This window comes from Pan paniscus, chromosome 8 (genome assembly GCF_029289425.2).
Source record: "Pan paniscus chromosome 8, NHGRI_mPanPan1-v2.0_pri, whole genome shotgun sequence".
Classification (NCBI taxonomy): domain Eukaryota; kingdom Metazoa; phylum Chordata; class Mammalia; order Primates; family Hominidae; genus Pan; species Pan paniscus.
Genome location: NC_073257.2, coordinates 131063712 through 131089849, shown reverse-complemented (window position 1 = coordinate 131089849; position 26138 = coordinate 131063712). Strand labels below are relative to the sequence as shown.

Here is a 26138-nt window from a genome sequence, read left to right as displayed (position 1 = left end):
CCAGACCAAGCTGACACCTTTCCCCAGAGCCAGCCACATCTCCTGACTGCCCTGCAGCTTCACCTGGGTGCAAATATTATAGTTTTTTATCTTTTAGCTGACACATAACTACATATTTATGGGGTACATGGTGATGTTGCAATTCATATGATGTACAGTGATCAGATCAGGGTAATTAGCATATCTGTCATCTCAAATGTTTATCATTTATTTGTGCTAGTGTATTAGTCTCTTTTCACACTGCTGATAGAGACATACCCAGGACTGGGCAATTTACAAAAGAAAGAGGTTTCATTGGACTTTCAGTTTCACATGGCTGGGGAAGCCTCATAATCATGGTGGGAGACAAGGAGGAGCAAGTCACGTCTTACATGGATGGCAGCAGGCAAAGAGAGCTTGTGCAGGGAAACTCCCCTTTATAATAACCATCAGATCTTGTGAGACTTACTATCACGAGAACAGCATGGAAAAGACCTGCCCCCGTGATTCAATTACCTCCCACGGGCCCCTCCCACAACACGTGGGAATTCAAGACAAGATGTGGGTGGGAACACAGCCAAACCATATCAGTTAGGAACATTCAATATCCTCCTTCTAGCTATTTGAAACTACATATTAGTGTTAACTACAGTCATCCTACAGATATAGAACACTAGGAGTTTCTTCCTCCTATCTAGCTATAATTTTGTGTTGTTAAACAAACCTTTCTCTATCCCCTTCCCCCTACCCTTCCCAGCCTCTAGTATTATCTGTTCTACTTTTTACTTCTATGAATCAACTTTTTTTTAGCTTCCACGTATAAGTGAGAACACATAGCATTTAACTTTCTGTGCCTGGTTTATTTCACTTAGCATAATGCCCTCCAGTTCCATCCATGTTGCTGCGAATGGCAAGACTTCATTCTTCAGGGCCGAATAGATTCCCGTTGTGTATATATGCCACATTTTCTTTATCCATTCATCTGTTGTTGGATATCTAAGTTGATTCCACTATCTTGGCTATTGTGAATAGTGCTGCAATAAACATGGGGGTGCAGATGTCTCTTTGATGCACTTATTTCCTTTATTTTGGATAAATGCCCAGTAGTGAGATTGCTGGATCATATGGTAGTTCTAGTTGTAGTTTTTGGAGGAACCTCCATACTGTTCTCCATCGTGGCTGTACTAGTTTACATTCCCACCAACAGTGTATGAGTTCCCTTTTCTCTACATCGTCTCCGGTATTTGTTATTTTTTGTCCTTTCGATAATGGCCATTTTAACTGCAGTGAGATAATACCTCATTGTGGTTTTGATTTGCACTTCCTTAATGATTAGTGATGTTGAGTTTTTTTTCTTTTTTTTTTTTTTTTGAGGCAGAGTCTTGCTCTGTCACCCAGGCTAGAGTGCGGTGGCACGATCTCGGCTCACTGCAACCTCTGCCTCCCAGGTTCAAGCGATTCTCCTGTCTCAGCCTCCCAAGTAGCTGGGATTACAGGCATCCACCACCACGCCCAGCTAATTTTTTTTATTTTTAGTAGAGACAAGGTTTCGCCATGTTGGTCAGGCTGGTTTCGAACTCCTGACCTCAAGTGATCCACCTGCCTCAGCCTCCCAAAGTGCTAGGATTACAGGCATGCCCCACTGCGCCCAGCCTCAGCACTTTTTATTGGCCATCTTTGTATGTCTTCTTTTTTTATGTTTAGATGTTAATTTTTTAATTTTTCTATAAGTTATTGGGGTACAGCAGTATTTGGTTACATGAGTAAGTTCTTTAGTGGTGTGTATGTCTTCTTTTGAGAAATGTCTGTCCAGATCATCTGCCCATTTTTTAATAGGAATGTTTTTTTCCTGTTGAGATGTTTGAGTTCCTTGTATATTCTGGGTATCAATCCCTTGTCAGGTGAACAGTTTGCAAATGTTTCCCCCAATTCTGTGTGTTGTCTTTTCACTCTGTTGATTGTTTCTTTTGCTGCACAAAAGTTACAGTGTTGTCCTTCCACTCACCGCCATGTCCTATCAGGTGCCAAGTGCTATAGATTTAGTCTCCCCAAGGCTGCTCCAACCCACCCCTCTTCCTCTTTTTTGCAGAACCCTGGAAGCCCCCACAATACTTCCAAGAACCACTGCCCATTTGGCCCTACAGCTTCTGCTGCCAGATCCGGTGTCTTCAAGTACAGGTAGTTTTTGAGTCTCCTCTGCTCAAAAACTCTCAGTGGCTCTTTTATTTATTTATTTATTTATTTTTTGAGATAGGGTCTCACTCTGCCACCCAGGCTAGAGTACAGTGATGTAATTATAGCTCACTGCAGCATCCCTGGACTCACGTGATCCACTTCAGTCCTCCCCAAGTGGCTGGGACTACAGGTGCACACCACCACACCTGGCTAATTTTTTTATTTTTTGTAGAGATGGGGTGATACGGTTTGGCTGTGTCCCCACCCAAATTTCATCTTGAATTCCCACATGTTGTGGGAGGGACCCAGTGGGAGGTAACTGAATCATGGGGACAGGTCTTTGCTGTTCTCGAGATAGTGAGTAAGTCTCATGAGATCTGACAGTTATTATAAGGGGAAGTTTCCTTGCACAAGCTCTCTCTTTGCCTGCTGCCATCCTAAGGCATGACTTTGCTCTTCCTTGCCTTCTGCCATGATTGTGAGGCCTCCCCAGCCACGTAGAACCGTAAGTCCATTAAACCCTTTTTCCTGCATAAATTACCCAGTCTTAGGTATGTCTTTATCAGCAGTGTGAAAATGGACTAATATATGGGTCTTACCATATTGCCTAGGCTAGTCTGGAACTCCTGGGCTCAAGTAATCCTCCCACTTTGGCCTCCCAAAGTGCTAGGATTACAGGCGTGAGCTACCGTACCTGGCCGGCTATTTTTTGCCTAAAACCTTAACTCCCAAATTCTAGCCTGACACTCAGAGACCTCCCCATATGACCCTATTCTTCTGCAGCCTTCCTGCTCCCTGCTCCCCCACAACTACTCCAGGCTCCAGAAAAATGGGGCCACCACAAGCTGTTCCCAAGTCACCACCATTTGGCTCTCCCCAGTGCCAAGAACCTTTGTCCCTCACACCCCGTAACCTCATAAGATGGAATTCTCCCCACAGCACAGGCTGGAAGCTCAAAGCCAAGCTCCAACACCTACCTGAATGTGTCCTTAGCCTGTCAGATTTGTCATGTGCAAAAGACAACAAAACCTAATGCATTGGACCGTGGTGAAAAATACATCTATCTCTATAAAGCCTCCTTCACAGAGCCTGCACCAGTTAGGGGCCCTGTAAATGCTGTCTTCATACCACCAGCCACCTGTCCTCAAGGCACAGCTCAAGACCACTTCTCTGATGAAAGCTTTACTGATCCCTGCCCCCCATCAAGGCTGCCTCTGTACTTAGATTACTTTGTAATGGAGTTGATCATGTACCTGCCTTTCCCCCAACTAGGCTGGAAGGTCCTGAAGAGGAAGAGCAGAATCTCACATCTTTGCATTCCTGAAGTACCCCAGCCAGCATTACACACACAGGAGGTCTTGAATCATGTCAGTTCAATTGACTCGGATTTTGCACATGCTAAAGCACCCCTGCTCATTAGTTGGTCACTAGTTCACTAGACAGAGATAACAGGAATCTAGCCTCTACTGGGCACATCCCTGGTTAAAGGATTACAGACAGTCAGAGTATCTCTTCATCAACTGCCCAGCTTGTCAACCAAGGATAGGAGTGCTCACCTTCCACCAACCGTCATTTTATTATAAAATAATGGTGGTTACTATTAAAACAAACACACAACACTGCACACCCAGAAGAGCCCAGCCTAACAAAGCCAATGCCTTGGAGGGTTTTTTATAAACCCCAACCCAGCACAGGGCACTGGGAAAGGTCCCAGTCTTCTCATTCCCCATTCTTGCCCCTTACTCTCTAGCTCCAAAATGGCCACTTAACACATCAAGCCTAACAAAATTTGATTTTCCGAAAAATCAAATTCGCATTTGAAAGACAAAGACATGTCATCATCTAGCGGAGTCAAAACAGTATGCTAGATGCGTTAAGGCATCTAGCCTTAATGATGTGTATTTACAGTCCATCAAAGCAGTCAGTCAACAAATGGGTCCAAGAAGAGTTTCAAGAATCCTTGAAGTAATACAGCTGGAATAATCCTAGAATCTCCCATGGAGGAATGCTAAGAAGGCCAACCCTTGCTGAGATTCAGAAGACCTGGCATGTTTACTTTTCTTTAAGGATTTTATTTCTGTACAGTCCTATCAAGTGGCCTTACATTTACAAGGCATTGTCATTCCCCCTCCCCAAAAAAGACATCTTTTTTCTTCTAATTATTAAGTGTAACGCACATTCGTTGTACATAATCTGGGTTTTCCTAACCCCTGCTCACTATGTTATGATCGTCTCTCCATGCCAATAAGAATAGGTCTCCATAATTCTTTTTTCTTTTTTTCTCAGAGACATGGTCTCACTCGTCACCCCAGGCTGGAGCACAATGGCATGATCACAGCTCACTGCAGCCTTGAATTCTTGGGCTCAAATGATCCTCCCACCCAAGTAGCTAGGACTACAGGCATGCACCACCATGCCTGGCTGATTGCTGATGTTTTTTAATTTTTTTTTTTTTTAGAGATTGGGTCTCATTATGTTGCCCAGGCTGGTCTCGAACTAGATCTCCATAACGTTTTTGCGGGGGGGCGGGTTCGTTTTTTGTTTTGTTTTGTTTTGTTTTGAGACAGGGTATCACTTTGTCACCCAGGCTGGAGCGTACTGGCACCATCGTGGCTCACTGCAACCTCCAACTCCCAGGCTCAAGTGATCATCCCACCTCAGCCTCCACAGTAGCTGGGACTTCAGGCACACACCACCATGCCCAGCTAATTTTAGTTTTTTGTTTTTGCTTTTTGTAGAGATGGGGTTTCACCATGCTGCCCAGTCTGGATCTCCATAATTCTTAATAGCTATGTATGAGTCTACTATTTGAATATGCCAGGACTTATTATATCGATCCTTTACAGATGGTCATTGGAACTGTTTCCAAGTAACCTCTATTATAAACATCATCTACTGAACAACTTCCTGCACGTCATTGGTACACTAATTTTTCCTTAAGATAAAATCTTAGACGTGGAACTTCAAGGTCAAGGGTTACCCAATTTTAAGGCTTTTGATGTCTATATTACCAAAATGTTCTTGAGACAAAGACTTACCAATTTACACTCTAGTCAGCAACAAGACTGTAATGTTTGAAATAACCTATTTACCCACACTTTTTAAATAAGCCTTTATCAATGTTTTAAATTATTGCCAAACTAAGATTCTATATATCTTAGATTTCTAGTGAGATCGAGCATCTTTTCATGTGTAGTGGATCCCTACATACTACCTGTCTAACCAGGACTTGCTTTTTTCCTTAGAAACTACCTCCCCATTTACTATCTCCATCCTTCCTGGCTGTAACAAGGCTACCATGTTTGTTTGTTTGTTGCTGTTGTTGTTGTTGTTTGAGATCAAGTCTTGTTCTGTTACCCAGGCTGGAGTGCAGTGCCACGATCTCAGCTCACTGCAAATCTCTGCCTCCCAGGTTCAAGCGATTCTCTTGCCTCAACCTCCTCCCTAGTAGCTGAGTTTACAGGCATGCGCCACCATGCCCGGCTAATTTTTGTATTTTTAGTAGAGATGGAGTTTCGCCATATTGCCCAGGCTGGTCTCAAACTCCTGGGCTCAAGCAATCCACCCACCTCGGCTTCCCAAAGTGCTGGGATTACAGGCATGAGCCACCGTGCCCAGCCTATTATATACTAAAATTTTACATATACTAGGGTTTGCATCTGGACTCCCCATCTTATTTACATTTTTTATTTGGTCTCTGTGATCAATAGGGCATTATTCCTATGTGATGATAAAGATACAGAGAGGCAGGCCAGTAGTGGTGGCTCATACCTGTAATCTTAGCACTTTGAGAGGCCAAGGAGGGCGGATCACCTGAGACTGGGAGTTAGAGACCAGCCTAGCCAACACAGTGAAACGCCTTTACTAAAAATACAAAAATTAGTCAGATGTGCTGGCAGGCACATATAATCCCAGCTACTTGGGAGGCGGAGGCAGGAAAACCGCTTGAGCCCAGGAGGCCAAGGTGGCAGTGAGCCAAGATCACGCCACTGCACTCCAGCCTGGGCAACAAAGCAAGACACCATTTCAAAAGAAAAGATACAGGCCAGGTACAGTGGTTCATACCTGTAATCCCAGCACTTTGGGAGGCTGAGGCAGATGGGTCATTTGAGGTCAGGAGTTTGAGACCAACCTGACCAACATGGTGAAACCCCATCTCTACTAAAAATACAAAAAAAAGAAAAAAAAAAAAAAAAAGCCGGGCATGGTAGCAGGTGCCTGTAATCCTAGCTACTCAGGTGGCAGAGACAAGGGAATCTCTTGAACCCAGGAGGCAGAGGTTGCAGTGAGCCGAGATCGCACCACTGTACTCCAGCCTGGGCAAGCGTGAGACTGTGTCTCAAAAAAAAAAAAAAAAAAGGTACAGAGACACAAAGTTACCAGCCTTGGCCTCTGGCAGGTTAGCAACAAAGCTAGGACAGAACTCACATCACTAGTCTCCACCTTTTGCTACTTCCAACTGTAGAAAAATTAAGCAGAAGAGAATCAGCACGCTTGAACCTGGGAGGCAAAGGTTGCAGTGGGCCGAGATTGCTCCACTGCACTCCAGCCTGGGTGACAGAGTTAGGCTTCATCTCAAAAAAAAAAAAAAAAAAATTAAAATTAAAAAAAAAAAGAAAGAAAAAGAAGAAGATGCCAGGCACAGTGGCTCACACCTGTAATCCCAGCTCTTTGGGGAGCCGAGACGGGCAGATCACAAGGTCAGGAGTTCGAGACCAGACTGGCCAATATGATGAAACCTCGTCTCTACTAAAAATACAAAAATTAGCCGGGTGCTGGCTCATGCCTGTAATCCCAGCTCTTTGGGAGGCTGAAGCGGGTGGATCATGAGGTCAGGAGATCGAGACCATCCTGGCCAACATGGTGAAACACCATCTCTACTAAAAATACAAAAATTAGCAAGGCATGGTGGCGGGCACCTGTAGTCCCAGCTACACGGGAGGCTGAGGCAGGAGAATGGCGTGAACCCGGGAGGCGGAGCTTGCAGTGAGCCAAGATCATGCCACTGCACACCAGCCTGGGCGACAGAGCGAGACTCCATCTCAAAAAAAAAAAGAAAAAAAAATACAAAAATTAGCCGGGCACAATGGTGCATGCCTGTAGTCCCAGCTACTCAGGAGGCTGAGACAGGAGAATTGCTTGAACCCAGGAGGAGGAGGTTGCAGTGAGCCAAGATCGCGCCATTGCACTCCAGCCTGGGTGACAGAGCGAGACTCTATCTCAAAAAAAAAAAAAAAAAAAAAGAGAGAGAAGAAAATCAGCAGTCCTCTCCACATCACCCTAAACTATGAAATCTGAGCATCACCAGTCAGGATACAGCTAGTATCTAGACAAACCTTGCAGGAGAATGCAGAAGTGGGTGAGGTTTTGCCAGGAGCCCAGAAGAGTGCTTGATAGGGCCCATTCCCCTCCCAACCTCTTCCCCCATATGTGACAACAGTGTCCCCGACAACAAGCCTTAAAAGGTAGGTAATACCTATCACTCTCTCACTCCTTGTGGGATGTCTTGAAGTCCACATGGCAATGTTTCCACCCCTCACATCTAGATGGAAAATTCTTACATTTTCTCAACAATATTTACTTACTGTTTTCTTTGGCCAGATGAAGTACTGTGTATTTTTAAACTTTCCAGGAAGACAGTTTATTAAGATAATACAGTGTAGGATAATCAAACTGTTTATTTTTGACTTTTGATTTAATCTTCCTTTCTGTAATCTACTAAAGAAAACATTAGAATCATGCATTTGCCTTTCTTGGATTGCGAGAATCAGTTCAATTAGCAGTGGTGGGTTTTTTTCCTGTTTATTTCTACTACAAATGTAACCCCTCTTGGCTCTCATTCTTCCCTTGGGTAATTTTTGTTTTAGTGTGTAATGCCTGCTCTTCAAATTAACATCAAATTTTATTCTGAAGTACCCACAGTTGAATTATCAGTGGAAAATGCACCCGCAAATTCTCAGGATTTGAAGGGTGAGAAGAGACTCCAGGATCACCTGGCCAAGCTGCACATTTATGCAGCTGAGGATGGTTTTGCTTGGAGAGGAGCCACACAGCACATGAGTGGCACACTCTCCCTTTCCCTTTGAACTTCTCACAGAAACTTGATCAAGCTTTCAATGGAATGGAAACATCTTGCCTCAATGCACAGCAGGAGAAGATACCATATTACCTCAAAAATTAAAAAGTGGGTGACTAGGCTGGGCGCAGTGGCTCACGCCTGTAATCCCAGCATTTAGTAAGGCCAAGGCAGTTGGATAACCTGAGGTCAGAAGTTCGAGACCAGCCTGACCAACATGGTGAAACCCCATCTCTACTAAAAAAAAATGCAAAAGTTAGCTGGGCATGGTGGCGGGCGCCTGTAATCCCAGCTACTCGGGGCGCTGAGGCAAGAGAACCGCTTGAACCTGGGAGGCAGAAGGTTGCAGTGAGCCGAGATCGTGCCATTGCACTCCAGCCTGGGCGACAGAGCAACACTCCGTCTCAATAAATAAATAAATAAATAAATAATAAATTAATAAATAAATAGTGGGTGACTGGATCTCACTTCTGGCAAGTTATGAAGCCCTGAGCTTTGCCAGATGTTAGCAACAACATCATTCCCACCTGCTAATAAATCCTATCCTAAGGTTGGTTATGTCTGTTACTTGGCTGCAATGCACAATGAGAGCCCAGTCTGGGAATCTGGAGGGCAGGGTTCTGGCTATGTTTGTTTGTTTTTTAAGAGACAGGGTCTCACTCTGTTGCCCAGATTGGAGTGCAGTGGCTATTCACTGGAGTGCAGTGCATGGCACACTGCAGCCCAGAACTCCTGGCTCAAGTGATCTTCCTGGCTTGGGAGTAGCTGGGACTACAGGTGCGTGCCACCGTGCCTGACTTGGGGTTCTGCTTTTAGTTCTACAGTGGGTATCATAGTTGTCTTCTAATATTAGAAGGGCCCCCTCAGGCAAAGAGTGGTGCATTTATCCTGGATACCTCCAAAGAGCAGAACCAGGACCTAATGGGTTAACATGGCACCAGACATACCAGGTCTCCACAGGCAGACTTGGGTTTACTTTTAGCATCTGGTTAGTTCCAGTAAGATACAAAGAAAAAGCCCTGGTGTCAGCCCTCAGGAAGTCTACAATTTAGTGGGTGAGGCAAGAAGCCTATCTAATATATAGAGATATATATAATATATATATATATTATTATAGATATTTTTAATCCAGTGTTTTAAAATCGGATAGGCTGCTTAGAAGAAGGTATGAGTTCCCCGTCTCTAGAAATATTTGAGCAGAAGACAGAAACCAACTGCCAGGGAACCTGCAGAGTCCTATTTGGGGACCCGGTCAGAGTAGTCTGGATGTCCGAGATAATCTCAGAAGGCACTCAGAAAACCCACCAGCTCCAGGGTTCTATAGAGCAGCAGTTCCCACACCTGGTTCATCCTCAGAACCTCCTGTTTTAAAAATACAGGCTATCCCCAAAAGCTGCTGCTTCAGTACAGGCAGGGCCTGTGTTCCGGGGTTCACTGTGTCCTCCAAAGAAGATTATGTTGAAGTCCTAACCCCCAGTACCTCAGAATGTGACTTTATTTGGAAATAGGATCTTTATGGAGGTAATCAAGTTAACATGAGGTCATTCAAGTGGGCCATGATCCAATAGCACCGGTGTCCTTATACAAAGGATAACTCTGGACACAGGGACAGATGCACAAGAGGAAGACGCACAGGCAGAAGACAGCCACCAACAAGCCAAGGAGAGAGGCCTGGAACAGGTCTTCCCCGGGTACCTTCAGAGGGAGCACGGCCCTGCACACACCTTGATTTCAAACGTCTGGCCTCCAGAACTGTGCGACAATAGATGTCTGTTGTTCTAAGCCACCCAGTTGGTGGCACTTTATTACGTATCCCTAGGAAACACACAGCCTGGGGATGGGTGTTAGAGTTGCAGAGCTGCCCTGGAGGAAAATCCAGGCCAGGGGACCCATCCTGCTTTGGAGCCTCTTTCTGCTCCTGCACGGCCACCCATGCGGGCCCCTTTTGGCCTTCAGATCCCTTCTTTGCGGAAGGAAGGAGCTGGCTTCAGTGTGAGGAGCTCCCTCCCACACTCTGACAGGACACGGAGCCCGCAGCCTCAGCACGCAGTGAAGGGGGCAGCCCTTCCCCATGTAGAGCTAGCTCACACATCTGCAAATGTTTCCCGGAAGAAAATGCCACTCTCCTCCAATTGTTAACAAAATTATTGAAGGCCGTGGGGCTCTGGACTATGCCCTCATGCCAAGCTTATCTCGGAGGGAGGCAGAGCAGGAGGAGGGGCCACTGATTTGTTTTGTGTGGTGCTGTTTTTAATGGGCGTTTTCTGTTCTCAGGTGGGAACCATAGGGCCCTGGTCTAGGTAAATTCCATGCAAACCTTTAGTGAAAGCAGTTACCAGAGGAAGAGCTACAGAATTCCACAGAGGAGGATACTGTGCCAGATCAAAGACAGGGCAAATGACCTCAGGAGGACTGACACCAGCACAGGCAGCACTTGGAGGGGATTAGGAAGGGGCATCCCTTCCTCAAGACACTTTCTGCCCCCCGACCTGATACATTTACACATCTACCAGCTTTAGGATGGGAACAATGGCTCCCTAGAATTGTACAATGTACAATGAAACGCAAACGCCCTCAAACATGAAGAACAAAGCAATGGATTGGCACCACAGGAACAAGGGCAAGTGGCTCCTTGGTATGTGATCTTGGAAAACCACTTCACCTCTCTGAGCTTGTTTTCCTTCTTTCTTAAACTAGAATAATACTAACAGCAACAGCAAAAACAATTCCCAGGCCCACAGGGTTGTGCTGATGATCCACAGTGAGAGATCCAAGACACTTTTACGAAGCTGTGGGCTTGTTTTCTGAGTGTACCCCCTGCCTGATTTACACATGCAAAATCCAAGGGCAACTGAAAAGTCATCCACAACTAAAGTCTTTGACTGAACTCAACCTTAATTTCCCTAATTCAAACTTTGAATACCATAGAAAAGATGACTCATTACTCAGAGGTGAGGGATGTTAAGTCCCAAAGGTCTCAGAAATGTCATGTCACATGTATCATGCTCCTTTCTCATAAGAAAATCTACATTGTACATCCCTAGGGTCACTGAAGCCTATTTCACAAATTATTATGATTCTTCCCAAAGAGGAAAGGGGATGTTATTAGGCAGATACTCCCATAGGAAAAAAACAGAAGTCTTTAAAATAAGTGCATAAAGATGAATATATCATGGGTAGGATATTCCTTTATATTATCTTTAAAAATTAGAGAATTTAAATGGTTCACTCGAGGGGCTTGGTTAAATACATTATAAAACTAGTCAAAGACAATGAAAAACACAGACCCCTTTAGAACTGGATAACCCCTAAGAGTCTGCTAGAACATACCCAGCATTCCATTGAAACAGCATTCAGCTTCCAAAGTCTTTCACAATTTTTCCTGACACCCATCCATTTCATGGGAAACTATAAACACAGATATGGAAAGGCTCTGCAGCATATTGTGGACTGAAAACAGCTGCGGAACAGTGTGTACACTGGGACCCATTTTGTGTAAAGTTCTATCTAGATGTTCGTATGTGCATATACAGAGATTTGGGAAAACGTTCACCTACATGCTGATGCTAATTATTTCTGAGTGGTGGGATTGGTAGCAGGGTGCATGGGAAGAGAGAGAGAGATGCTTTACATGGTCCTTTGGACTTTTTTTTTTTTTCTGAGATATAGTTTTACTTTGTCCCTCAGGCTGGAGTGCAGTGGCACGATCTCGGCTCACTGCAACCTCCGCCTCCCAGGTTCACGCCATTCTCTCCCTTCAGCCTCCCAAGTAGCTGGGACTACAGGCGCATGCCACCACACCAGGCTAATTTTTTTGTATTTTTAGTAGAGACAGGGTTTTGCCATGTTGGCCAGGCTCTTCTCAAACTCCTGACCTCAGGGGATCTGCCAGCCTCAGCCTCCCAAAGTGCTGGGATTACAGGCATGAGCCACCACTTCTGGCCTGGACTTTCTTTAGTGAGTATTACCTTTGCAAATTTTTTTTTTTTTTTTTTGAGCCTCTGTCACCCAGAGGCTCACTCTGTCACCCAGGCTGGAGTGCACTGGCGCGATCTCAGCTCACCACAACCTCCGCCTCCTGGGTTCAAGTGATTCTCCTGTCTCAGCCTCCCGAGTAGCCGAGATTACAGGCGCGTGCCACCATGCCTGGCTAATTCTTGGATTTTTAATAGAGACGGGGTTTTGCCATGTTGGCCAGGGTGGTCTCAAACTCCTGACCTCAGGTGATCCACCCACCTTGGCCTCCCAAAGTGCTGGGATTACAGGCATGAGCCACCATGCCTTGCCTCTGAAATGTTTTTAAGCTACCAAAAAGACTAGCAAAAATACCAAGGACCATGATATAGAACAGTCACCACTAGCCACTGAAGCATAAACTAAGAGGTGCACCTGAAGACTAGCCCTCACCTCCGTAACCCATGGAACCAACCAAGGAAATCGGGTTTCTCCTTCCTTAATTTATATTTTGCTATATATTATAGAGAATTAAGCTTTAATTTGTAAAAATACCTCTAATTGGATACTGCTGAAGGGAAGACATCTGGGGCAAATATCTAGGCCTGGTGCATTCCATCCCAAGCAATGGTTAGTGGTTTGGAGAATGAGTGTGCGGCAAAATAACCAGTGGTTACTAATTATTATATATCACAGGGCTTGGCACCATCCATAAAGCCTCATCATGTTGGCCTCTTCCTCTTCAGAGAGGATTACAGAATTGACTGTTTAGAAATTTTTCCTCCAAGTTAACATACGTTTTCCTTGTCTTAATTGGATCCAGCCTCCCTGCCCATGAGCAGAAAGGCAATTTTTCTTTAACGATTACATCCTTCAAATGCCAGGTCATCAGCCATCCCTAGGTCTGGAAGGATCAAGCTGCTTGGCTTCCTCTTCTCTTTCCATTTGCTCAACCTCATTCTAGCAGTTATGTGAAAAGCATGTGAAGCTCACATCGAAAGTTACCTTCGATTTGGCCAAAAAAGGGATGAGTGTTATCGGCATGAAACATCTCCTCCTACTCACACAGAGCCTCAGAAATGGGGAGAACTGTTTGCCCCAAATGTTTGGTCTAATGCAAATATTTATTTCTTCCAAAACGACTAAAACAAACCACTTCCAAATTAGGGGGGAGGGGGAGTTTGCCAAACATTTTTCAGAGTTAAGACAAACATTTGGAAAACATTTTCCAATTTGCCCTATAACCTTAGTTAACCTTTCTTAACCATGTTGAATCATCTCCTAATGTACCATCTATTGTGACCCCAAGGCCCTTTCTTGAGGATATCACTTTCTCGGCTCTCTTCTTCACCATCACATAACATAAATACAGGTTGAGTATCCCTTATCTGAAATGCTTGTGACCAGAAGTGCTTTGGATTTCTGATGTTTTTGGATTTTGGAATATTTGCATTATACTGGTTGAGCATCCCAAATCTGAAAATCTAAAATCCAAAATGTTGCAAAGAGTCAAGTGTGGTGGCACGCACCTGTAGTCCCAGCTACTTTGGAGGCTGAGGCAGGAGGATCACTTGAGCCCAGGAGGCCAAGGCTGCAGTGAGCTATGATGGTGCCACTGCACTCCAGCCTAGGCAACAGATCCAATGATCATTTTGTATGCATCATGTTGGCTTTCAAAAAGTTTCAGATATTGGGCCGGGCGTGGTGGCTCAAGCCTGTAATCCCAGCACTTTGGGAGGCCGAGGCAGGAGGATCACGAGGTCAGGAGATCGAGACCATCCTGGCTAACACGGTGAAACCCGCTCTCTACTAAAAATACAAAAAACTCCCAGCACATGCCTGTAGTCCCAGCTACTTGGGAGACTGAGGCAGGAGAATCACTTGAACCCGGGAGGCGGAGGTTGCGGTGAACTGAGATCATGCCACTGCACTCTGGCCTAGACACAGCGAGACTCCGTCTCAAAAAAAAAAAAAAAAAAAAAGTTTCAGATTTTGGATTTCAGATTCTTCAGTTAGGGATACTCAAGCTGTGTAGCATCAGTCATTCATTCTGGAAATATTTTTGAACACCTACTATGTTCCAGGAACATATTCATTAGACACACACTCTCCCTAATCTGTGACAGCAGGGGTAGTGGCATCAACCCACAACAGCATTTGGCTTGAGAAAAGTTGGATGCTCAGGTATCCTTTGCTATTCAAGTCGATGGCCCAATCCTCTGTCCTTACTCCACCCCTATTCTTCCTAGAGCTAGGAGTTCCTTCTCCTGGGATGTTATCTACATATCCCAACAAGCCCCTCCTGAGTGCATTAACAGAAAACATTAAGACCAAGCAGGACCCATTTCTGCATCAGCCACTTAAAGCTGTTCTTCCTGGGCCATTTGTCGACCTTCTCCAGCTTGTTTCCATTTCAGAAGCAGTGCTAAGACCCATGCCAGGATGGAATTCCATTTTCAAATGAGGTTTCACAAGACTTTTTATCAGACATGCAGAGCAATTACATTGGCTGGGTTCTCTCCATCCAGCAGTTGGGTAATTCTATCTCCTACCCCCTCCCCTTCCCTTCCTGGAGTGGGTAAGTTTAGAGCTACATCTTCTCTGCAGGAGCAGATCAAAAGCATGGCTTCCTGTGCCCTCATGATCAGGGAGCGACACCAGGCTGCCTTCCCACCAGGATCTCAAGTCTGACTGTGGACCCCCAAGGAAGTGCATGGCTCTTATACACTCCCTTGCCTCACAAAGCCCCCTGAAAAGCAGAGTTGCAACATTAACGCCACACACACACACACACACACACACACACACACACACACACACACGAGTTGACATGGTTCCTAAATGCAAACACTCAAGGTTACCACTGAAAAATGGCAAGGGGTTCATCCAGAGAGAGCTTTTCTGGGGGAAAAGGCCACTTCATACTCTCTCTTTGGTGAGGGGGTGGGGATGCCCTGCAATCTGCAAGAAAAACCCTCCTCGCCTCCCCCTCTCTAACCCCCTACTTGGGTAGTAAGTAAAGAGAGCTGCAGAAACCTGAGCCTGCACATAAGGTGCCATTGTCAGGCAGAGGTAACTGAGGGCAAGAACCTCCTAAGGAGCAGTAAGCGGCCAGGGAAGCAGGGTGCAGGGCAGATGGGAGCTATGTGTGGTGAGCCAGCAGGAACTGGCATGCCCGCTGCCCACCTCTTGCCTCTGCCAAGGAAAGGAGGTGGTGCTGCTGCCAATGATGTGGCCCACACCTAAACTCCCATGACTGTCCCCACCACCACCACCCATGGGGCTTCACATCCAGTCCCTTGGGGGCAATTCGTTGGCCACTAGCCCTGCTGAGGGGAAAAATAACGCAAGAGGCTGGCCTTGCTTGTCCGATGTGTTGGTAGGAGGGGCCCAGGCAGCGAGAGAGTACAGGTAATGGGCCTCCACAGGCGATCATACCACATACGTACACATGTGCTTATGTGTGTACAGGCACTTATGTATGGCATGTAGGCATCCTGCCTTGTCCTCAAACACAGATTCAGTTGTATTGATACACAGTTCTACTTTTAAAATGGAAACATCTACTTTGAGGATTCACCTATCAGTCATTTACAACCTAGTAGGAATTAATTTACCCAACTGCTCTCAAACTGGCCCTCAGCTGAAATCACGGTCTGAGAGGGAAATTATATTCCCAATTTGCCCCTTTTCCCAGGGAATCTGACAAAGACACTCTTTCTCTTCCACAATTACAACCTCATGGGTATTTACACTTAAAAACCCTACCATCTTGAGAAGAGTTTGTTGTTTTGGCCTATATTATGAGAGGAAGGAAGAAAGATTTATTTTGGAACATAAAAGCACTTTGGAGGGTAGGGGAGATCCACTTGCAATTGCTCCCCAAAAGTCCACAGTTCAAGTGACCTTGAACAAGTGACTCCCTTTCTTTATTTTTATGTTTTTTTTAATTATTATTTTATCTTTTAGATGGAGTTTCGCTGTTACCCAGGCTGGAGTGCAGTGGCACTCCCAGGTTCAAACGATTCTCCTGCCTCAGTCTCCCAAGTAGCTGGGATTATTATAGGCACCCACCACCACATCCAGGTAATTTTGTATTTTTAGTAGAGATGGGTTTTCACCACGTTGGTCAGGCTGATCTTGAACTCCTGACCGCAAGTGATCCACGCACCTTGGCCTCCCAAAGTGCTGGGATTACAGGCGTGAGCCACCACGCCTGGCCATTTTTATTTATTTTTTATTTTTTGTAGAGATAGGGGTCTTGCTATGCTGCCCACGCTGGTCTTGAACTCCTGGCCTCAAGCAATCCTCCTGCCTCAGCCTCCCAAAATGCTGGGATTACAGGCGTGAGCCACTGCACCCGGCCCTGACTCCCTTTCTTTCATCTCAGTTTCCCCATCCGTTAAACCAAGGGTAACCTCTATGCCGGAAACAGAGGACAGGGCAGCAGATCAGCTGAGAAGGCGCAGGGAAGCTGAGGCACCAGTGGCTCTGTGGCTTCTGCCACTTCAGGACAGAGGCATGTTCTTATCTGTTTATCTCAGCTTATCTGTTTACCCTTGCTTTCTGCACAGGCCCCAGAAGCTGTCCTTGGGGTTCATTTCATCATTACCTTTTTAAAAAAATTTTTGATATTCCACAGATTACAAGTTCTTAGAAACACAGTAGGCCCTATCAAAACTGGCCTAGTTTAGGAGGGTGTCACCAGTTGACTCTGGTACAACGTCAGATAGACTCCCTTGCTTCGGACACCAGGGAACAAGCAATGAACTGTTTTATTGTTTCAAACACTTACTTTCTTTCTAAGTGTGCTCTGAGTTATTGTTAAAATGTTTCAAATCTCACAAGAAACAGTTTTTAAGGAGAAAACCATTTTCAAGTGGATACAAGAACAGTGAGTTTCTTTGGCATCTTTAAATATACCTTCTTCCTGATGTCTTCCCAGCTCAGAAAAAATGAAAACCCTTAAAATGGTTTTGCCTGTCTTCACCCCCATTTTAGATCACCTGCCTGTGGAGGTTTCTTTCTATTCTTTCTGTAGATCTGCCGCACTTATGCAACTTAATTGTTTTTTTAAATAAAATGACTGCTTTAAAATAGCCCCACATTAAGAATTTCAAGAAGGAACACGGGGCTCTGTATGTATCTATATCATGCACTTAATTTGAATCAGGAAAGTCAGTTGCTCAATTTAGGCAAATTTCCCAACAAGATATGAAAAAAGGGGGTGGGGGAGGATATGGTAGCTTAACCCCCTCCACCCCCGCCACCATCCATGATTGTCCCTGACCTGAATTTCCTCTTAGGTGAGTCAGTCCCAACTCCCAACCCCTGCCTTCACCCCTCCTCCATGGTGCAGCCCCCTCCCCTTCCTCAGTCTCTTCCTCACTCTCCGCACCCCCTTCCCTATTTTCTCCTTCTCCTACCCATTTCCCCCTCTCATCTCTCTTTCTCCCTCTCCTCCACACTGTCTCTCTCCCCAACTCCCTGCCTCCCTCTGCTTCTTTTAATTTTCCCTAATTTTTCATGTCAGAAGTCATGGGGTTATCACACTCACTAAATGCACAGAATCCTCTAGAGAAGCTCTGTCCCGATGAGCCTTCTGCAATGATGGGAATGTTCTATATGCATGGCCCAATACAATGGCCACTAGCCACACATGGCTACTGAGCACTAGACATGTGGTTTGCATGCTTCGGGAACATAATTCCTAACTTTATTTAAGTATAAATAACAACATACAGCTAGTGGCTACTATGTTGAACAGAGCCCCTGAAGAGGAACAGGTACCTTTAATCTTTTCGGTCATTCCCTGTGACAGGCTATGTCAAAGGACATACCCAGGCCAATCCCAACAGAAAGCCAGAAAGGAATGCAGCCTCCACCGTCTTCACTCCAGAACTGCAGCCCGTCTACCTGCCCAGGCCTCTGCCCTGAACACCTGCTCTGCCTGGAAGGCACCATGGCATACCAGTTTTCCTCTTGGATCTTGTCACTCCTCAACCAAAGGGTCTTCTTGCCATTGTTTTTAATGGTTTCCATTTCTAGGAACAGACCTTCATAAAAACAGTGTTGGCCGGGCGTGGTGGCTCACACCTGTAGTCCCAACATTTTGGGAGGCCAAGGTGGATGGATTGCTTGAGCCCAGGAGTTTAGAGACCAACCTGGGCAACAGGGCGAAACCCCATCTCTACAAAAAATACAAAAATTAGCCAGGCATGTTGGCACGAGCCTGTAGTCCCAGCTACTCAGGAGGCTGAGGTGGGAGGATCACTTGAGCCCAGGAGGTCGAAGTTGCAGTGAGCTGAAATGGCACCACTGCACTCCAGACTGGGTGACAGCAAGACCCTGTCTCAAAAAACAAAACAAAACAAAAACCCCTCAGTGCCCCAGAAAATTAGCAGTTGTCTTCCAGATTCAGGTCTATCCCTCAAGTATAACCTTTTAATTATGCTTAAATCACATACTGGTCCCTCAGGCCATTGTCCAAATTCTAGGCACAGTAGAGTCAATGCAGTCTACACAGCTAAGGAGGTCACACCCCAGTCAGCCTCAGCTCTTCGGGGAAAAAAATCCAGTTCTGTTCACACCTAGTTGATCAGTTAAAAAACATCAAAAGAGACTGAGTGCAGTGGCTCATGCCTGTAATCCCAGCACTTTGAGAGGCCAAGGCAGGCAGATCACCTGAGGCCAGGAGTTTGAGACCAGCCTGGCCAACATGGTGAAACCCCGCCTCTACTAAAAATACAAAAATTAGCCAGGCTTGATGGTGGGCGCCTGTAATCCCAGCTACTCAGGAGGCTGAGGCAGGAGAATCGCTTGAACCTGGGAGGCAGAGGTTGCAGTGAGCCCAGACTGCGCCACTGCAGTCTAGCCTGCGCGACAGAGCAGACTCTGTCTCAAAACAAAACAAAAAACAAACAAAAAAACATGTAAAAAGAGAACGGCAGTGCCCAATTGCATCTTTTCACTCATTTCACATTGTATTATCTGAGGCTGACACCCGAATGTCACCTCCGCACTGGGTCCTTCGACAACCAAATGCTGAACAAATAAATTTTACTCTTGTAAGATTTTCAGAAGCCTATTCAAGAATGGTTTCCTCAAAATGAGAAACAGGGGTGGGGGAAGGGTCCAGTCAGGAAGTAAGGACTTTCTCTTTTAAAAGCAGCACAGTTTTCACAAAATGAAATGCTTCTTCCAGTTTTTGGATGGTAATAAAAGGAATGACATTATCTCTGCCCCCCCAAAATACATCTTTTCAATATTTAGAATATTTTTAAATAAAAATTTTCACTGAAATATAACAGGATATGTTTTAAAGTGGAAATCAACCCTATTATTTAAGGCCATAATACATTTTAATTTTTTATTTTTCTTTTTTGAAACAGAGTCTTACTCTGTCACCCAGTCCGGAGTACAGTGGTGCAATACTGGCTCACTGCAATCTCCACCTCCCGGGTTCAAGTGATTCTCCTGCCTCAGCTTTCCGAGTAGCTGGGATTACATGCGGGCACCACCACACCCCGCTGATTTCTGTATTTTTAGTAGAGACAGGATTTCACCATGTTGGCCAGGCTGATCTCGATCTCCTGACCTCAGGTGATCCGCCTGCCTCGGCCTCCCAAAGTGCTGGGATTACAAGCATGAGCCACCATGCCCAAACCATTTTAGTCATTTAAAATCATGCCTTCATCCCCTTGTCTTCAATATTCTCTCCTATTCCATTCATTTATTTATTTATTTTTAGAGACAGGGTCTTGTGTGTTGCCCAGGCTGGAGGGCAGTGGCTATGCACAGATGCAGTCCCACTGCTGATCAGCATGGGAGTTTTTACCTGTTCTGTTTCCCACCAAGCCAGTTCACCCCTCCTTGGGCAACTTGGTGGTCCCCACTCCCGAAAGGTCACCATATTGATGCCGAGCTTACTGCAGATACCCAGTACGCATAGTTTGCTCCAGACCAGTACTCCTGGGCTCAAATGATCTTCCTCAGCCTCCAGAGTAGCTGGGACCACAGGCTGTGCCACCGCACTCGGCTCCACCATTCTATTTTGATGTGAGAAATGGGTGCTGAGGGTTGTATGATTGAGGAAATTCCTAATTATCTTCTCAATGTGTCACCTGTTGGTAGTCACTTTCTGTTTTCTCAAGTTTCACCTCTGAGTTGCATGACCTATGACAATAATGCCTTTTGGTAACCAGAAGATTTTTTATTTCAAAAATGTCTAGACATTATAATGCTTTATCTTGCACTCCAAACATATTGGCAACAAATATTAACGTTGAATATTGCCCACAGTCCTGGATAGTTTTATTTAAAACATCCCAGATATGGATTGAATAGCCCTTGGTAAAGGTGAATTTGGTTAAACATTGAGCCCGCTCCTGAAATTCACTTGGGCATTCTGGAAGTCTTCAGCCCAGATCCAAAGGGTATCATTTAGCAAGCCACTATAAGAGTTATAGCTTCTGAAGACATAATTTAAACAAGGATTAGTTTGGGCACTGGAAGAGTCAAGCACTTTGGAGTTTAGAATCTGACAAGCAGCAGCTAAGCTACTGAAAGATGAGAGCCTTGTGGGCATTTATCTGATGGTTTTTCAAACAGGCAGCCAGATTAACTACAATCATCGTTTGAAATCTTTAAGAAAGCAAAAGGCCTTCTGAAAACATTGCTTTTGGTTTCTCTACCTCCAAGTTGTCAGTACTGAAAAGGAAACTTTAAAAAAAAAAAAAAAAGAAAGGCAGTTTGATTTAACAGCATTGTCTTTAACAGGCCAGGCTGCTTTTACACACACCTGAGCTGCCTTCACCAGGATGAAAGCTGTCGCTCGGTAAGATTAACATTAAAATTGAAGGAGAAGCTTCAGAGTGGAGTACGTATGCCTCCACGTATGCCTTCACATAACCATAAGAGGGCTTTGAGCTTCAGAGATGTTCCAACGTTCTAATAACCTAATTCACCATGTTTTGGTTTTATCACCATGAATTAGGGGTGCAAGGGAAAGACGTCCAGGGCTTTCAGCCGTGCTGTGGAATGTTAAGTCTGTCCACGCCATAGCCTGCCCCACGCAGAGCTGGATGCTGGCTCACTCCTTCTTCCTGCCCTCCCTAACCTCTTCCAGGCCCCGAGGTGCTAATCTTGATGATCAGGAAGATCCAGCCAAGTCACAGAGTTACCTGAAAAAACGGTTCCTGTGTATTCTAATTTTTGGCAATTGTGACAAATGACAAAGTTGTTCCAGTCCTAACTTCTCAATTCCTGTGCTTGCTAGGGCCTCAGGAAAATGTGATCAATATTCCTTCAGATATCTTTTTTGATCAGATATGGTACTGCTGGCCTGTGAAGAAAGGAAAAGCGGGGCCTTGCAAAATTTTTTCTCACCACTGTTCACTCAGAAGAAAGGCAACAGATCTAGAAGATGAGAAAAACACAAAAACCTTTACTGCAACAATAAAACCAAAAAGAAACACACAAAAGGCACTCAGCAAACTCTCCTTCTCATTATTATTTCAACATTAGGTCGCCTGCCAATTTTCTGAGATTCTGAAATGTAAATAAATAGATAGATAGAGTTAGTCTGGGCCTCTTTTTCATGAAATGCTTAATCACTTAGCTCATTCCCATAAATTGCCATGAATTCAGTCTCAACTTCTTTCTTTTTTTCCTTAAGCACTTTTTAGGAGAGCAATCTAAAGTTCCTAAGAGTGATCGAGTTGATGTTTTCTCATAAGACCCAGGACAAATAAACAGGCCCCAAAATACATTTCCGTGGTTCAAAATCTTGAACTCATACCTCTACCTTTTCTTATTTTAAAATAATTGTCACAAGTGTTCATGAAGCTCGCTTGCTATATTTTCTAATTACTAACAATCCATCATTTTACTCTAATCCGCTTACAGGCTTTCTATTTTATTGCTACATTAATGCTTTCCACTTTATATTATGTCTTATTACGGTAAGACTTTGAAGATACAGTGAATTTAGGAGCCATCTGTCTTTAAGAATGCAAAATAAAAAGAAAAGATAGGCCCCGGTGTTACCCACCGACATGGACAACTACAAATTATTTTACAGCATTTTCAAAGTGTGCCTGTCTTTCTTCAAAGTCTGTTTCTCTATTGTTTGGGACAAATGTGACTTTTACTTGAAAGCCAAATTTTAAATTGCTTACGGTGTATTTTGTTAAGTGAACTAAATTAAATTTCACATTGGCCAATTATATTTCTCATCTGTAACCACTGACAAGAATCTTTACGAAGTGTTTTTAAACCTTTTAAACAACTCAGATTTTTTTAATGTACTGTTTTATATTAGATATTTCACTAAACTGACTGAAAATTTCATTTCTGAATATTTAGATAATATGGTTATTTGGAGAACTACTAAGTTTAGTAAAATAAATTCAAATATATGAGAACTGAGAAGAGAAACATAAATTGCTTTAATTTCTAAAAGTGTCCACACTAATTAGGATATATGGGCTCAAGTCTCTAATAAAGGCCCAGCCAAAAGAAACTGGAAGCACTTAAAATCATGGCTTTCCTCTAGGCATAAGAGAGAAAGAGGGGGAGAGATGCAAATTGTAAATGAGGTTTCCATTAAATGATTAATTTTTCTTGTTCACGTGTCAGTCTCTCTCTGCTTCCGCAGGCCCTCTCCATTTCCAAGGCATCATCAAGAGCTATTTTCTCACCATGAGATGACGACCAAACTCTCACAGCAAAATTGAAAAAGCCTTTAAAAGGAAAAAAAAAAAAAGTGAAAGGCACATTCTTGAGCACTTTCAATCACTGTAATTCTGCCCCAATGGGAGTCGGTCACTCCACACAAGCTTCCAGCCTGCAGCTCTCTTCTCCAAGGCTCTGGGAAAAAAACCCAATTTGTTGGCCTAACGAACAACAATATCAGACAGTAAATTCACGTTGCTGAAAAAATACTGGGGAGAACAATTTGGAGGGGGCGGGTGGAATTGATATCACTTTGCCCACTCTAAGCAAAGCATTATAAAAGAAGCAACCAAATGCTCAGGGAAGAAAAAAAGCATCTATCAGGCAAACAAATATCTACAGCAGCAAATGTCGGGGGCAGATTCCCTGGGCAACAGGAGGAACCAGCGAAACTTGCAAGGCTCCAGTACCATCAGACCCAGTGATTTCCCAAGAAATAATTTCAGAATGGAGCGACAGTGAAAACTTTCCCAGCCCCCGAATCCTGAGATACACAACCGTGTCCCACCACTAGGTGGCCAGCTGCAAAGGCTGCAAGAGGGGCGGGGGAGGTGGAGGGCTGTTTTCTCTGCTTCCTCCCTTTCAGGACCATTCCCCAACCCAGAGGAGAGCCTACCAGCACCCACCTAGATCCTGTCCACTAAAAATGTCAGGTTAGGAAAAAAAAAAAAAAAAAAAAAAAACCACACACACACACAGCTCAGGCCTTAGAACCTGAAGTCACCAAGTAACAAGCCTCTCCTAAAAATTTATTCCCACCAAAGCTAAGCAATGGGAGGGAGACTAACCTGTATATTTTAAACTCTGCTGGGGTTTTCAAAGCACTGCCTCCCTTCGGAGCTTCTGAAATAAACCTTCTTGCCCACTGGCTGCTTTAGAGTGACAAGTGACGACGAAAGTAAGACACGAATGCCGGGTTGAGTTGCTGAAACGCTGCCCACGGAAGGCTATGCATCACCTACCCCCACAGTGTGTAGGGAGCCACAAGGTGATGGAACGGGCTGAATAAACACGAATCGTTTTATTGCTGGCCAGAAATTCTTCCCTTCATTCATCAAAGTAGGTGAATGAAAATATTAAGTAGGTAAGACATTTTCATGGACTGCTCACCGAGTATCCTTCTAAAGTCAAGCCCTTACTCAGTCTGCCTTCTACCTTGTATCAAATAAAGTGTTCTCCCGTGAAAGGGAAAAACCTCTTCCCCTTTTATTAAAAAGGTCGCACACTAGAGCTCAAATCTTGACCAGAAAAAAAAAAAAGGAAAATATGCGACATAAATTCCAGGTATTCCTAAATATATATGTTTACATGTACACAACACAATCATTTTAGGAAGCATCCAAGTTTCTGCCTCCCCCCCTTTTTTCTGTTTTTCATCAAAAGGAAGAGTCAAAATATGCGTTCTTAGGGTTTGACTCAGGATCTTACACACTCCATTTAGACAATATTTCCTGCCAGCTAAATGCAGGAAATCTAATGATTTGCATAGAAAACGTATCTAAAGCACCAGCACACTTACCTTTCTTTTCTTAACTGAGCCAAAATCTAACAATTTCAGTTATCACACTCCCAGAAAAGAAAAACCTGAAATACTGAATTATTTTCTAGGTGATCTGTACAGCCATCCTTTGATAATTCTATGAAAAGGCTAATTCCTCAACATCTGACTTTGCCTTTAAAAGGCTTCCTTCCACACGACGGGATTTCCCTAAGAAACATCCCAGCGGATGGTTTCCAGCAATAGTCTATATCAACTCAGCCTGCGCAGGCAAAGACTTGGCTTCTGCTCATTCCACCCCCGCCCCTCGAACACACACACCAGTTCACACAGAACCATCCCGGGCCGACTTGAAACGCTATTTTATGTGCATGTTTGCTCGTCGCTCCCCGAATGAATGCTTTTCCAACTGACCTTTCAACAGCTGCCGAGATGGCACGCTCTGCAGGGCGAGCGCTGGAAACTAGGAGATATGTTAGCATCCAAATCCCTGCAACCTTCTCAGCCCAAGTCTAGATTCTCTGAGCCCCAAGGCAGGAACCCTGAAGGGTCTGCAGAGCCGCTCTCCGAAGTGTCCTGCTCGCGACCCACTCGCCGGCAGCGGGCATCCTGCACGGGCGCAGCCCCAGCCCGCACGCCGCCCGACACCCGCACCCTGGCCCGCGGCGGACGCGCCGGGCACGTACCGGCCATGCCTCTTACCTTCCCTGGCTTTCAGCAAGACCGTGTTGGCCACGATGTTTTCCAGCTCCATTGACAGTCGGCGGTCAGCAACGGAGCCGGCCGGCGGGGCTGTCAGCGCCTGGGGTGCTGCCGCTGCTGCTGCCGCTGCTCGGGCTGCCGCCGCTGCTGCCGGAGCCGGGGGAGCCAGCAGCCCGCCTTGCCTACCGCATTATTCCTGCTCTCAGCCCAAGAGTTTCCCCCTCTGCAAAGAGGAGCCGCCGCCGCCGCCGCCGCCGCTTCTTCCTCCCTCTGTGTCCCCCCTCCCCCCTCCCTCAACACGCTCCCCCCCACCCCCCACCCTCCGCGTGTCTCTGTCACTCCATTCTCCTCCCCTCCGGCTCCCTCGGATGCTTTAATGCCTCGGATGCTTCTGCCTCCCCTCAGTCCCTCCCGGGGGTGTGGTACTAGCAGGCTCGGGCGGCCGCACTGCGCAAGCGCCGGCCCAGGCGCGCCTCCTGCCTCGGTGCTCGCGGCGCGGGGCCTGCTGGGAGCTGGAGTCCTCCCGGCCGCGCGGCGCCGGGGCTGAGCTGGGCTGGCGCGCGGCTGTCGGAGCGAGGACCCGCCCCGGGACGGCACCGAAAGCGAAGGCGGGCACCGCCCGGCCGACAGGCGACTCAAAGGCGGCCCAGCCAAGCCGAAGTCCCCAGCACCCCCCCGCAGGCTCCCGCTTGCCCCCTTCCCGCCCCGTCGCCAGCCCGGAAAGCGGAGTGCACGGGCCCCGGTGACGGCGCGTGAAGCGCCGCGGCCCGGCAGGAGCCAGTGCGGGTCCCGAGCCGTGCTCGGAGTGGGAGGGCTGCCAGCTCGGCCGCGCGCCACAGCCCGCTTCCTCCGGTCCGCGCCAGGCCCGCGAGGGTCTGAGTCCCGGGTCAGTGACGCGCGCCCAGGGTCCCCGCACGCGGCGGCGGCCGGCCTGGCCTGGCCCCTGCCCAGCGTCTCCCACGCGGCGCCTCGGGCCGCGGACAAAGATGCACTTTGTTTCCTCGGAGGGCGCGAAGGGCT

The 26138-nt window shown here is 45.9% G+C and overlaps 1 protein-coding gene across 3 annotated transcripts in view; it reads right to left on the bottom strand.

Annotated features, from left to right (window-relative positions):
- Positions 1-25512, bottom strand: part of GRK5 (G protein-coupled receptor kinase 5) — a 249992-nt gene extending 224480 nt beyond the window's left edge. The window contains exon 1 of one of the 3 annotated variants that reach the window (XM_003825647.6): positions 25119-25512. In XM_003825647.6, coding sequence (XP_003825695.1) covers positions 25119-25170 — 52 coding nt within the window. In that variant the 5' untranslated portion in view covers positions 25171-25512. The remainder of the gene's footprint in view (positions 1-25118) is intronic. The other 2 variants (XM_034931601.3, XM_063607919.1) reach the window with 2 other exon arrangements.
- Between the last annotated feature and the right edge of the window lie 626 nt (positions 25513-26138).